Below are 14,762 nucleotides of genomic sequence, written 5' to 3'. Positions count from 1 at the left end.
GGAACTAGAAATGTTTGGAGGGAAGCAACAACAAGGAGGGAGGCAATAAGAGATCCTGTCACAGGGTTTGCTTGAGAGATTGAAGTGAGGAGAGCCCATCTGCTGCTCCTAGTCCTCAAACAGTGTTGCAAAATCATTTACTGCTGGCTATGGCAGCTCCTGCCTTTAGCTGCTGAGTTTCTCTTGCCTCGGGTAACTTGGTGCAGTCTTTACATTTAAATGACTCCCAAAATCGGAGGAAATAAGTCCCAAAGCATAGGTATTATGGGCCTATTCAGACATTTCAAACCCACCATAGTTACACTGCAAGTAGATTCATCAGGAACAAATTTGTGCAGATTGCACATTTTTAAAAACAAAGCTAACTCTGCTCCCTCATCCCTGCCTCAACCTCTCCTGCCCATTGTGAAGGGTTAAAATTCCCCTCCCCTCCAAATCTTCAGTTACACCAGTAGAACTTCATTAGAGAAACAAAGAAGTGAATGTCAGAATGAAGCAATAGCTGTAGTTTATCTGCTTTTGTGTAAGTTGTTATTGAAGGTCACGGAAAGATCGGAGTTATCCTGTTGTACTTACATCAAAGTTTACATCTCCCAGACAACTGAATGCCAAACAGGGACCTTTCACTTTCAATACTGTGTCATGTTTTTCATTCTGGATGCTGAATTTAGGTATAAAGGGATGCCATTCCTGTACAACGTAACCAATAGCCTTTCCAGGTGGTGCCTGAACTTCCATCTGCAAAGCAAATGAAACAAATATACGAAACTGCTGACACATTCCTGAATGTTAAAATAAATTGAAAGAATAAACAGGGATAATATTTCAAAATTATAAAATGAGTTAGAAAACAAAACGGCAAAAAAAAGTGCTCAGGACCCATCTTTAGCTGTATTTATGTTCCCATCAATGAAACACCAACTAAACAAGGTTCCTTTTGCACACCCCTGGCTTCTATTTGTACTTTGCTCCAATTACAATCTGATTCATAAAATTAATTCAATTGATATCATAATTTATTATTGAACTTCTCCCTCTATTTATTTCTATGCTTCAAATGTGCTATCTTCTTCCAGGGTAATGCTATTGATGCAAGACATCATAATCTCCTACTCTAGCTCATTCTTTGCCAGCGACCACAAACTAAAGGAATCCTTAACTTCCCCTCAGCGCATTCTGTCATGAGCAAAATACAGCCAATATATTCTTGAATTATTCTATTTTTATACATATTTGGCTATCTTTCATAGCGTCCTGTGCTGGAGGGGTTATCCCTTCACACTGGATTTTCTAAAGAATTCAGAAACAAAATTCTATGCATTTTGTAAGAAGTGGGTGATAAGTTAAATATCAATTGAAAACCAGCAAAAGTGCACAGATTTACATTTTTACATTCAATGTTTGAGTAAGTTCTGTACTGATCAATGCTCTATACATTTATAACAAGCAAGGTTACAACTTCACTAATCTCAAGTGTTGTTTGAAAAACATTTTTAATTCAGTATTTCAAGAATGATATGGAAAGAATGAAGATCTGATCAATGTTATCAAGAGATCCTCAGGACAACAATTAATCTTTTCAGAAAATCCAGATTTTGAGCATTCACCAAGAACAAACTTTGAAACCTCTGGATGAAACATTGTTCAATACAACTTTATGAAAAACATTTGAAATAAGTGCAATTATTTCCATGTACAGTAATGTGTTAAGGCATTTTATTAAAACTACAGCAAGTTCCAGTGTTGAAAGCTGTGGCAAAACCTTGTGCTGAACACAAAGTTGAATACATCCTTCTGAATAAGTATGGTAAGTACACAATGCGCTTCATCATGTTAATTTCCTTAATATTTTTAGAATGTTTGCAGTTAATCTCAAAATAATTGCATAAAGGCACAAGTAGGCAGTTTGCTGGGATGCTCTGCACTTGCCTGAATGACTTCAGCTCATCAACACCAAAATTTCAGTTACCTCTAGGAGAAAGCAAGCTGCTTGATTAGCACTGCACCCACCATTTCAATCATTCACTTCTTCCACCACTGTTGCACAATGATCACAGAATGTGATATATATGAGGTGCTTATATTCCCAGAGGAACTTGCATAGCCTCTTTCAACAGCACCTTCCAAACTCACATTGGGGCTCAGAAGATTAGAGGTATCTTATAGGATTCTGATTGGGTTTGAATGGGTACATCCTGAGAAGCTGTTTTCCCTCAAAGGAAACTAGAACTAGGAGACACATTTTTAAAATAAGAATTCTTCCATAGAAGACAAAGACAGAAAGAACATCATCTCTCATATAGACATGGGTTTTTGGAATTCTCTTTTGCAGAGGGTAGTTGAGGTCGGCTTATTGAAGGGTCATTGTCTAACTGGCCTTGTATATATTCAAAGGAAGTTATCAGTTATGAGGGGCAGGGCACAGTTAGGCTGAAACATTGAATGATGGTGCAGGTTTATCATGCTAAATGTTTTACAGCTGCTCCTTTTATTAAGATTTTATGATCTAATGATCTTTATCATCTAGAAGGCCATAAGCAGAATTGCATAGGAATACCACCATATTGAAGTGAATTGGATTTATTGTCGCATGTACTCACATGCTTACAGTGAAAAAGCTTACAAGTCACCACTTATGCACCATTTTAGGTACAAAGGTAACAAGATACAAAATCTACACATGGACGCTTCCCTCCAAGCCAAAACCCATTCTGACTTGGAACTATATCACTGTTCCTTCAATGATAAATGAGTTGAAGTCCTGGAATTTCTTCCTTGACATTACTAGGTGTGTACCTACATCATATGGATTGCGGCAGTTCAAAGGAGAGATTCACCTTCAATACTATGCCTTTGTAATAACGTTTTTCTGTGGTCCAGTATTCACTGAAGTCCTCTGCTGTGTAACTAATATGTCAGCTCTGTTGACTTCAACAAATAGAAAATGTTCCCCGTGATTCCATTGACTTAAATTTTGTTAGAGCTACTGCAATTTTGTGGGTTACCTTTCTTACATTATCTTTTGAATTCTGCTGCTTTTATTCATGTTTGTACTATGGCTGTAATGAGGTCAGAAGTCAAGTGATCCTGGTGGAATCCAAACTTAGCATCAGTAAGAAAGTTATTGCTAAGCAAGTGCTGCTTAATGGCACTGTCAGTGACACCTTCCATCACTTGGTTCATAATTGAGAGTGGACTGAGGGGACAATAATTGGCAAGACTGGATTTGTTCTGCTTTTCCTGGAAAGGAAATAGATGGACAATGTTCCAGTGTTTTAGGTAGAAGCTATTTAGACCAATAGCTTGGAAAATGTCTTATTTATAAATGGTCTGACCATTTACACTAGCTTGGCTAGTTTGTCACAATTCCAAAGACAATGTTAAACAAGTTAAACTATTTAGTGTCAGTTTCCCATTCATACAATGTAGAAGAAGCACTTTCTTTATGGGTCCAGTTAATAAATTGCATCAACATTAAAGCTGTTTCAGGCAACAATAATACAATTAGGGAGAAGTGACAAGGCAAAGGTGTTCTACATGATGGCATATTATCGCATAATGCTCTGGGTATTATTAAAAATGCACACTATAACATATGTACATTTTTTGGGACAATGGGGTTTGAAACCCAAATTTGATACAAACTCTCAAAATCTAGTAAACAGCTATGTTTAACATTTCATCATTTTCATGTAAATGTGGTGGATCACAAAAACTGCAAATAGCTTTCAAAAAGATTGTAATGTTAAGGGTGTACGAACAGAAACAGATTCAGATACAAAAAACAGTTCAATTGGTATTCACTCACCTGGTGGAGACAACAAGGACAGCAACATGAACCACATCCCAAAGGACGAACAAGGTGCATGATGGTGTGCCCAACATTATCCAAAATCTTTATAATAAATGCTCGATTAGACCCACAACATATTCGGTTACAGAATTCACTGTCTTCAACTGCATAGTAAACTCTCTGGCCCAAACTATTCTTTAGCTCATACTTGTTTTTGGTCTCAAATCCTGTTAAAGCTGAAAAATAAAACACTACCATACATTAATATCCAGCATTCTGAAAACAAAAGTACTTACTGCTATTTACCGACATTGGGAATAAACAACATACCAGGCCTGAAGTTAGATATCATGAAACATTTCTAATACATATCTGCAAATGAATTGGTAAACAGTTAATGTAGTTCAGGACTGAAAAAGAAACTCAGACCTCTGAAATCTGACACACTGTTACAGTTTAGACTAACTTCCAATCTTGGTTTTAAAACTTGCCAGCCTTCAAATGGTGTTGAATATACACATCTCAAATACCCCTGGTAGTTCATCCAATCACCCACTTGTAACAAAAGACGGTCACTGCAAAGTGGAAAAACGTCACCATTTCTTTGGATTGTTGTCAGAGGTTGGAGGAATCCCTGAAGAAATTCTACCCAGCGCTCAGAAAAAATGGGATTAAATTTGCAGGTGTAGTGTATAAATACATGTGTATTTATCTGTACTAAAATTAATGTTTTATACATTCAGTACACCCAACATGACTCCAACATCTCAGCAGAGTGAATTCAGGTACTAAAAAAGATAGATTTTACTAAATGATGCTTCAAAGCAAGGTACATTTTTAGCTACTATCTGCAGGAATCGCAACCCTGGCTTGGTGCTAGGTTATGCAGTGGTTGTTGATTATGGAAGAATTATTATTTTTTGGGAAGGCAGTCCACAATCAGAGTTTAGGACTAACAACACAGCAAGAGGTACACCTCATGTTTTAACTCCCATGGAGAAGACAGTGCTAGCCATTGGTAGAGCTGTAGTCATCACTACTTAATGTATGTGCATAACATTGAAATGCATTTTTTTTATTCATTCACAGCATGAGGATGCTGTTGGCGAGGCCAGTATTTATTGGCCATCCCTAATATCCCAGAGGGCAGTTAAGAGTCAACCACATTGCTGTGGGTCTGGAGTCACATATAGGCCTGATGAGAAAAGGATGGCAGTTTCCTTCCTCAAAGTGAAAAAAAATAATTTTTTGACAATCAACAACAGTTTATTAATTACAGATTCAGTACCCACCATCTGCCTAGAAGTGATTTGAACCCAGATCATCAGAACATTGCCTGGGTATCCGGATTAATAGTTTTGCTGGACATCTTAAAACACAAAGATGGATAAATTTCCAGGACCAGATCAGGTGTACCCTGGAATTCTGTGGGAAACTAGGGATCTTGGAGTGCAGTTCTTGAAAGTGGAGTCATAGGTAGATAGGTTAGTGAAGAAACCATTTGGTACGCTTGGCTTTATTGGTGAGTGCATTGAATAGAGGAGTTGTGGCGGCGGGGGGGGTCATGTTGTGGCTGTACAGGATATTGGTTAGGTCACTTTTGGAATAGTGTGTTGAATTCTGGTCTCTCTCCTATAGAAAAGATGTTGTAAAACTTGAAAAGGGTTCAGAAAAGATTTACAAGGATGTTGCCAAAGTTAGAAAGTTTGAGCTATAAGAAAAACATTGAACAGGCTGGGGATATTTTCCCTGGAGCATCAGAGGCTGAAGGTTACCTTATGGATGTTTATAAAAGCAGATGGGCATGGATTGGGTAAATAGACAATGTCTTTTCCCTGTGGTGGGGGAGTCCAAAACTCAAGGGCATAGGTTTAAGGTGAGAGGGAAAAGATTAAAAAGGGACCTTAAGGGGCAACTGTTTCATGCAGAGGATGGTACATGTATGGAATGAGCTGCCAGAGGAAGTTGTGGATGCTGGTACAATTGCAACATGAAAAGGCATCTGAATAGGTATATGAATAGGAAGGGTTTAAAAGAATATGGGCCAAATGGGACTAGATTCATTTAGGATATCTGGTCGGCATGGATGAGTTGGACTGAAGGATCTGTTTCCATGCTGTACAGCTCTGTGACTGTATTTGGCAATAAAGCCATTAAGCCATCACCTCCTCATAAAGGGCTCCCGAATGCTGCTGTCAGGAACCTCGACTGACTTAAAATTGCAAGCTCTCCTTCTTCTTCTCCCACCAAATCAAAACATCCAAGACTCTTCTAGAATTTAAGGATTTTTAGAATATTACTACCAGTGCATCTCTTATCTCTGTAGCTACTTCCTTTGACATCCTAGGATGCAACCAATCAGATTCAGGGACTTATTAGTCTTTAGCAACATGAGTTTCTCTAGTACTTTATCTCTGGTGATAGTGATTGTATTAATTTCTCCTCCTTTTTCCTTTTGATTATTTTGTAGCTTTAGAATTCTATTAGTGTTTCCTAACATGAAGACTGATGCCTATTCCTGGTTCCCCATTATTATTTCCTAATTCTCTAAGGGGTCCATGTTCACAGTGGTCTCTCTCTCTCTCTTTATTTTAAAATATTTAAAGAAGACTTGCTATCCGTTTTGATGTTCCTTGCCATTCAGTTTGGCTAGCAGCACTCAAGGGTAATACCTCTTCATTCCTGAAGAAGGGCTTATGCCCGAAACGTCGATTCTCCTGTTCCCTGGATGCTGCCTGACCTGCTGCGCTCTTCCAGCAACACATTTTCAGCTAATACCTCCTTTCCCCGAAGGATGGAAGTCCCACATTCAGCATGGTAAGTTTTCCACAAAACATCATCACATTCTGTTTTAAGGTCAGTCAGTTTGCAAATATCCTTTATTTCCTGGGGATGGAGAGGTAGGGAGCTCATAAAATGGAGCCTTTGTTTTAAGTTACCTGCTATCAAAATTACACTCACCTTCAACAAGTTCGACAACTTGATGAACAAGTATTTGGTCAATCTGTGAAAGAAAAAATGATTGCAATTCAGCAATAGACCCTTGACTTTATTTCAATTAAAGTCCAATTTTAATGTGTGCACAGAGAAATAACCAATTGTCCACATACAGTTACTATCTCCTTTCAGTAAAGTTTCCACTTAATTTTTAATGTCTATTGTCATGCAATGGAACATGATAATTTTGGCATAACATAATGCAACCATGAGTTTACATAATTTCTTGATCTATTGGCAATCACATAGCACATCCAGGAACAAAATTTCAATTATTAAATGCATTTAACTACATTATTAAGTGCTCTAAATAATTAATGTAAAAGAATAACTACAGTTTTGTTAGAATCTACTCGAGAAATGCATTATTTTGCCTCCAGCAAAAGCATACTGTACTTGGAACACTCTGCATGGATTGCCATTTCTGAGGCCTTCGTCAAAGGAAACTGGCTGAGGGGAAGCAAGTAGTGATTTGGTTCAGGAAATTATTAAACAAAAAGCAAAGAACTGCAGATGCTGGAAATCAGAAACAAAACCAGAAATTGCTGAGAAAACCAGCAATTAACGAAACCTGGGTGCAAAATACACACAGCCTGCATGCAGGTACAACAAGTAATTAGGAAAGCAAATGGAATGTTGGTCTTTTATTACAAGGGGATTGGAGTATAGGAATAAAGAAAATTTGTCACAATTGTACAGGATCTTAGTGAGTTCAAAATCTGTGCAGGTTTGATTTCCACATTTAAGAAAAGACAGAGACAGTACAGCAAAGTTACACTAAATTAGTCCTTGGGACGAAGGTAATTTCCTGTGATAAGATGCTGAGCAAATTGGATCTATTTGGTATTTTAAAGGATGAGAGCAGATCTAATTGAAGTATACAAGATGCTGAAAGGACCTGATAGAGTAGATGCTGACAGCTTGTTTCCAATAGTCAGGGAATTATTGGAGTCTGCGGGCACTGCTGTTCAGAAGGGTTGGAAAAATACTCAGTGCCACAGTCTTGGAGAATCTATTGTGAGGGGAGTAGATAGGCGTTTCTGTGGCTGAAAACGGGACTCTCCGATGGTATGTTGCCTCCCAAGTGCTCGGTCAGGAATGTCACCAATCGGCTGCAGAGCATTCTAAAAGGGGAGGGTGAACAGCCAGTTGTCTTGGTGCATATAGGCACCAATGATATAAGTAGGAAATGAGATGAGATCCTGAAAGAAGAATTCAGGGAGCTAGGAGAGAAGTTAAAGAGGAGGACTTCAAAGGTAGTGATCTCGGGATGGGATCCAGTGTCACGTGCTAGCCAGCGTAGAAATGAAAAAATAGGCAAGATGAACACGTGGCTTGGGAGCTGGTGTAGGAGGGAGGGGTTCAGATTTGTTGGACATTGGGACCGGTTCTGGGGAAGGTGGGACTAGTACAAAATGGACGGTCTACATCTGAACCAGACTGAAATCAACGTCCTTGGAGCAGTTTTTGCTACTGCTGTTGGGGAGGTTGTAAACTAATGTGGCAGGGGACTGGGAACCAGAAGAGAAAACAAGTAGACAGCGAGGTGGAGACTGGAGACTGTAAGAATCATGAAGATACCATTAATAAAGGAAAGAGTAGGCAGAGAGCAAATGAGCACAAAAAACACTATGGCCTGAAATGCATCTACTTTAATACAAGGAGTATAGTGTGTAAGGCAGATAAACTTAGGGCTTAGATTGGTTGCTGGGAGTATGACGTTATTGCAATCACAAAGACTTGATTGAAGGAAGGGCATGATGATTGGCAATTAAATGTTCCAGAATATAAACACTTCAGACAGGACAGGGAGGGAAGTTAAAAGGGGGTGGAGTTGCATTGCTGGTCAAGGACGATATCACGGCTCTGCTAAAGGAGCACACTATGGAGGGCTTGAGTAGTGAGGCATTATGGGTGGAGCTAAGAAATAAGAAGGGTGCAGTTACATTGTTGGGGCTGTATTGCAGGCCTCTCAACAGTGAGTGTGAGGTAGAAGAACAAATAGGTAAACAGATTATGGAAAGATGTAGAAGCAATAGGGTTGTGGTGATGAGCGATTTTAATTTTCTCAACATTGACTGGGATACACTTAACGCCAGAGGTCTGGATGGAGTAGAATTTGTAAGAAGCGTCCAGGAGAGTTTTCTAAAGCAGTATGTCAATAGACTGACGAGGGAAGGGGCCATATTGGACCTGGTACTGGGGAAAGAGCCAGGTCAGGTGGTAGAGGTTGCTGTGGGGGATTTCTTTGGGAACAGTAACCACAATTCTGTAAGTTTTAGATACTTGTAGACAAAGAAGAGAGCAGTCCTAAGGGAAGAGTACTAAACTGGGCCAAGGCCAATTATATCAAAATTAGGCAGGAGCTGGGAAATTGGATTAGACACAGCTATTTGAAGGGAAGTCCACATTTGATATGTGGGAGGCTTTCAAAGATAGGTTAAAGATAGTGCAGGATAGGCATGTCCTGTTGAAGGCAATGGACAGGAAGGGCAAGATTCATTAGCCGGGAATGACAGGAGAAATTGTACGACTAGCCAAGAAGAAAAGGGAAGCATACATAAGGTCCAGGCAGCTAAGAACAGAACAGGCCCTGGAAGAATAATCGGAAGAGTAGGACGTCTTTAACGATGAATCAAGTGTGCTAAAAGAGGTTGTGAAATAGCTTTAGCGAGCAGAATTAAGGAGAATCCCAAAGCATTTTATTCTTATATAAGAATTAAGCAGGTAACTAGAGAAAGGATTGGTCCACTAAAGGATAACGAAGGAAGGCTGTGTGTTGAACCTGAGAGAATGGGTGAGATTCTGAATGATTACTTTGCATCAATGTTCACTGAGGAGAGGGACATGATGAATGCTGAGATTAGAGATAGAAGTTTGATTAGTTTGGATCATGGTGACATAAGTGGGGAAGATGTGTTGGATAGGCTAGAGGTTATTAAGGTGGACAAATCCCGGACCAGATGGGATCTATCCCAGGTGACTGAGGGAGGTGAGAGAGGAAATAGCTGGGGCCCTGACAGATATCTTTGTGGCATCCTTAAATACAGTGAGGTGCCGGAGGACTGGAGGGTTGCTCATGTCGTCCCCCTGTACAAGGGTAGTAGGATATTCCGGGTAACTACAGACCATTGAGCCTGACATCAGTGGTGGGAAAGTTGCTGGAGAAGGTACTGAGAGATAGGATCTATTTATATTTAGAAAAGAATGGGTTCATCAGTTATAGGCAACATGGCTTTGTGTGGGGGAGATCAACTTAATAGAGTTCTTCGAGGAAGTGACCAAGGTGAGAGATGAAGGAAGGGCTATTGATGTCATATACATAGACTTTAGTAAGGCGTTTGATAAGGTTCCCCATGGTAAACTATTCGAGAAAGTGAAGTCACATGGTGTGCAGGGTTTTCTAGCTAGGTGGATAAAGAATTGGTTGAGCAACAGGAGACAGAGAGTAGTAGTTAAAAGGAGTTTCTCAAAATGGAGAAAGGTGACCACAGTAGTCAGTATTGGGGCCACTGTTGTTTGTAATATACATAAATGATCTGGAAGAGGACACTGTTGTATGATAAGCAAGTTTGCAGATGACACGAAGACTGGTGGAGTAGCAGAAATCATAAGGGACTGTCAGAGAATATAGGAGGATATAGATAGACTGGAGAGTTGGGCGGAAAAGTGGCAGATGGCTTTCAATCCAGACAAATGTGAGGTGATGCATTTAGGCAAGACTAATTCTAGAGTGAATTATACAATGAACGGAAGAGCCTTGGGAAAAGTTGATGGGCAGAGAGATCTGGGAGTGCACGTCCATTGTACACTGAAGGTGGCACAGGTGGATAGAGTGGTCAAGAAGGCATATAGTATGCTTGCCTTCATTGGACAGGGTATTGAGTATAAGAGCTGGCAAGTCATGTTAAAATTGTACAAGACATTGGTGGATAGAGACAAGCTTTTTCCCAGGGTGAAGGATTCAATAACGGGAGGTCACGCTTTCAAGGTGAGCGGTGGAAACTTTAAGGCGGATACACGCGACAAGTACTTTACACAGAGGGCGGTGGGCGTCTGGAACGCGTTGCCAGCAGAGGTGGTAGAGGCAGGCACGGTAGATTCATTTAAGATGCGTCTGGACAAATGCACAAGTAGGTGGGGAGCAGAGGGATACAGATGCTTAGGAATTGACCGGCAGGTTTAGACAGTACATTTGGATCGGCTCAGGCTAGGAGGGCCCATGGGCCTGTTCCTGGGCTGTAAACTTTCTTTGTTCTTTGGATCAATGTTGGGACCACAATTATTCACAATTTACATTGATGATTTAGAGTTGGGTCCACGTGTAGTATGTCAAAGTTTGCGGAAGACACGAAGATGAGTGGTAGAGCAAAGTGTGCAGAGGACTGTGAAACTTTGCAAACGGACATAGATAGTTTAAGTGAGTGGGCAAAGTCTGGCAGATGGAGTACAATGTTAATAATAGTAAAAAGGACTATTACTTGAATGGTAAAATGTTGCAGCATACTGCTGTGCAAAGTGACCTGGGCGTCCTAGTGCATGAATCACAGAGGGTTGGTCTGCAGGTGCAACAGGTAATTAAGAAGGCAAATGGAATTTTGCCCTTCATTGCAAAAGGGATTGAGTTTAAAATCAGAGAGTTTATGTTGTAGCTGTACAAGGTGCTGGTGAGGCCACACCTGGAGTACTGCGTACAATTTTGGTCTCCTTACTTGAGGAAGAATATACTGGCACTAGAGGGGGTGCACAGGAGGCTCACTAGGTTGATTCCGGAGTTGAGGGAATTTGCTTATGAAGAGAGACTGGGATTAAATTCATTGGAAGTTAGAAAAAATGAAGGGGGATCTTACAGAAACAAATAAAATTATGAAGGGAATAGATAAGACAGAAGTAGAGAAGATATTTCCACTGACAGATGAAACTAGGACAAGAGGGCAAAGCCTCAAAGTTATGGGGAGCAGATTTAGGATTGAATTGAAAAGGAACGTCTTCGCCCAGAGGGCTGTTAATCTATGGAATTTCCTGCGCAATGAAGTGGTTGAGACTTCCTCAGTAAATGTTTTTAAAAGTTAAGATAAATAATTTTTTGAACAGTAAATGAATTAAGGGTTATGTGAGAGGGCGCGTAAGTGGAGCTGAGGCCACGAAAACATCAGCCATGTTCTTACTGAATGGCGGAACAGGTTGAAGGGCCAGATGACCTACTCATGCTCCTAGTTCTTACGTTCTTATGAGAAATCTTGGTCACCTTGCTTAATGAAAATCAATGAAATATTTAGAATGATAATTACCACCTGTGATGGCTCACCCAATTATTAACAATCACATTGTGTACATGGATATGGAAAAATAATTATTTGCAGAGGAAAAGAATCAGACAGGAAACAATCACCAACAGACTTGTATTTACCAGGATACACTACTGATCCATTTGGATCTGCTCAGGCCTGTTAGGATTAAAAAAAACACACTTTGCGTATCGTGCACAGACCTTAAAGCAAAGTTTTGTTTCTCTAGAAGACTTGAGCTCAGCATGTCTACGGGTTCACTTTTGAAAAGACCTTCAGTTTTTTGTTTAGGTCTCAGCTTTTTTAGGTTTTAGCTTTTTCAGAAACCCAACCTATATATCAATAAAAAGTGATGGCTGTAATGTAATATAATAGCCAGGGCTGCGCACGAATTGATACCATAAATATCACTTGCTTACCGTTGTAAGGTACTCTAATCCAGGTGGACAATTAGGAATAGGAGCTGGGGTTTGCATCCACTGCACTTGAGGCTGAGATGGTCCACCTGCTTGATGAGTTAGCATAGGCGCACTGGATGGAGGATAGACAGCATAACCTGGCTGAGGTACAAAAGGGCCTGCTCTCACACACACACACAAACAGAGAAACAAAGAAACAATCAGTGCAATTTGCAATTTTCTGCTGCAGTTTGTGTGCTGTTATGCACCAGACCAAACCTCCTCCAAATTTCTCAAGGAGATAGCCTAGACCTTAACTCTTTCTTATTTAAAGATAAGCATTAGTGTTGCATTCTAGACTGATTGCTCTACTTGGCTTTTGGCAAACACATTTTATTCTTACACAACAGTTAAAATGCAAACAAAAGAAAAAAAAATTGGTCTGACTTTAACACTATTGGAAAAGTTAACAGAATAATAGATTATGTAACTACTAAACAGCAACTGTTTCAATACAGTAACATCCCACAAACACACCCTTGGCAAAGGCAAGATCAGTAAAATAGATTGTCTCATATGCAATGTACTTCCAGTGCATGATTTGATTTGACTTATTTATTGTCACTTGTATTTTGTTACAAAGTACAGTGAAAACTGTTGTATAGTGTTGCCACTCTCCTGCGCCATCTTAAAACACAGAAAAATAAACCAAAACATAGAATATAAAAGGCAGAAAAATGAAATCAAGAAAGAATGTGCAATTTACAGTCCTTCTTGTTAAGTGCTCATCATGGACAATGGGACTGATGGCCAGGCACAGGTCTCCTTTGCTGTGCCACCGCCACTGGAACAAACATCGCCACGCTTCAATGCCATCTCACTTCCACCAAGACCCTCACCACTAGGAGTCCTTGATGGACCTTGCCAATGCAGGCACCACCAATGCTGCCGGGTATTGCAGCAGCCCAAACTCGCCGTAACAGCCTTGAATCTTAACTGGACGCAGCCACTACAGAAGCAGCCGTGAGTCGGCGCTTGGATCACCTCGATGATGCAGAAGCTGCTGGGAACCCAACAGCCGCATCGGGGATGGGGCTGTTACAAGTCCACGCTGCTGGACCTACTCACTGCTGCCAATGCTGTCACCAAAATGCAAGTAAAATAAAATAAGAGAGAAAACAATTAGATAAGAGAGAGGGGAAAAAAAGAACAGAACAAAAGAAAAGCAGATGAGCCCCAGGCTGAGAAGCTCTAGTCCACCACCATCTTACCGGACATAGCAGAGGAAAGAATATCCAGAGAAAATTCCAGCAGAGAGTAAACTCAGGCATTTTGTTGCAGAAGGGAGCGATGTATGGCAGCTTCAAAATCCCAACAATTTATGGAAATTAAACTGAAACCCTAGTTCTGTAAGAGCCTGACTCCACCAATTCAGGCTGCTTCTATTGTTTCAACTTTGAAAAAAAACCCAAAAGGCCTCACAAACTGTTAATTTTATTGGCTTAGAACAGACAGGTTTTCATCTCTGTCTCAACCTCTCGATTAATAAAATGGCAAAATGTACACCTTGAAAGCCATAATATCGTCATACCCACCCTGCCCTAAAAAAATGATTCATCAAATTCAAAAATGGATTTTTTTAAAAATCCCTTTTGTCTTATGCTTTAGCATATTACAATACATATACATTACTTTGAATCTAAGCATTTAAACATTCAATAAAGTCCATTTCAGTCTGTTTCTTCCACCACCGAACACCTTCATGCCTTCAAAGCCGTGACAAAGTGTGAGATTGGCAATTATGTTCCCCATCCTGCCATGTCTATAATTTTCAAATTAAATGACTGCGGCAAACTCCATTTAAACAGTCTGGTATTTTTATCTTTAAATTTTTCCAAAATGTTAACAGGTTATGATCAGTGCATACAAATGTCATAGTATGGAAACAGACCCTTCGTCCAACTTGTCCATGCCGACCAAATATCCCAACCCAATCTAATCCCACCTGCCAGCACCCGGCCCATATCCCTCAAAACCCTTCCTATCCATATGCCCATCCACATGCCTTTTAAATGTTGCAATTGTAACCAGCCTTCACCACTTCCTCTGGCAGCTCATTCCATACACGTACCAACCTCTGCGTGAAAACGTTGCCCCGTAGGTCTCTTATATCTTTCTGAAGAAAGATTCCTGAAGAAGGGCCTGTGCCCGAAACGTCGAATCTCCTGTTCCCTGGATGCTGCCTGACCTGCTGTGCTGTTCCAGCAATAAAGTTTCAACTTTGAT

The 14,762-nt window shown here is 40.2% G+C and overlaps 1 protein-coding gene across 1 annotated transcript in view; it reads right to left on the bottom strand.

Moving 5' to 3' along the window:
* Positions 1-558: 558 nt before the first annotated feature.
* Positions 559-14,762, bottom strand: part of LOC122551024 (phospholipid scramblase 1-like) — a 95,620-nt gene continuing 81,416 nt past the window's right edge. The window contains exons 4-7 of the mRNA XM_043692668.1: positions 12,498-12,655; positions 6,755-6,797; positions 3,809-4,029; positions 559-738 (exon numbers count right to left, since the gene is read on the bottom strand). Coding sequence (XP_043548603.1) covers positions 559-738; positions 3,809-4,029; positions 6,755-6,797; positions 12,498-12,655 — 602 coding nt within the window. The remainder of the gene's footprint in view (positions 739-3,808; positions 4,030-6,754; positions 6,798-12,497; positions 12,656-14,762) is intronic.

Source organism: Chiloscyllium plagiosum, chromosome 6, assembly GCF_004010195.1.
Source record: "Chiloscyllium plagiosum isolate BGI_BamShark_2017 chromosome 6, ASM401019v2, whole genome shotgun sequence".
Classification (NCBI taxonomy): domain Eukaryota; kingdom Metazoa; phylum Chordata; class Chondrichthyes; order Orectolobiformes; family Hemiscylliidae; genus Chiloscyllium; species Chiloscyllium plagiosum.
This window is presented reverse-complemented; position numbering and strand designations above follow the sequence as displayed.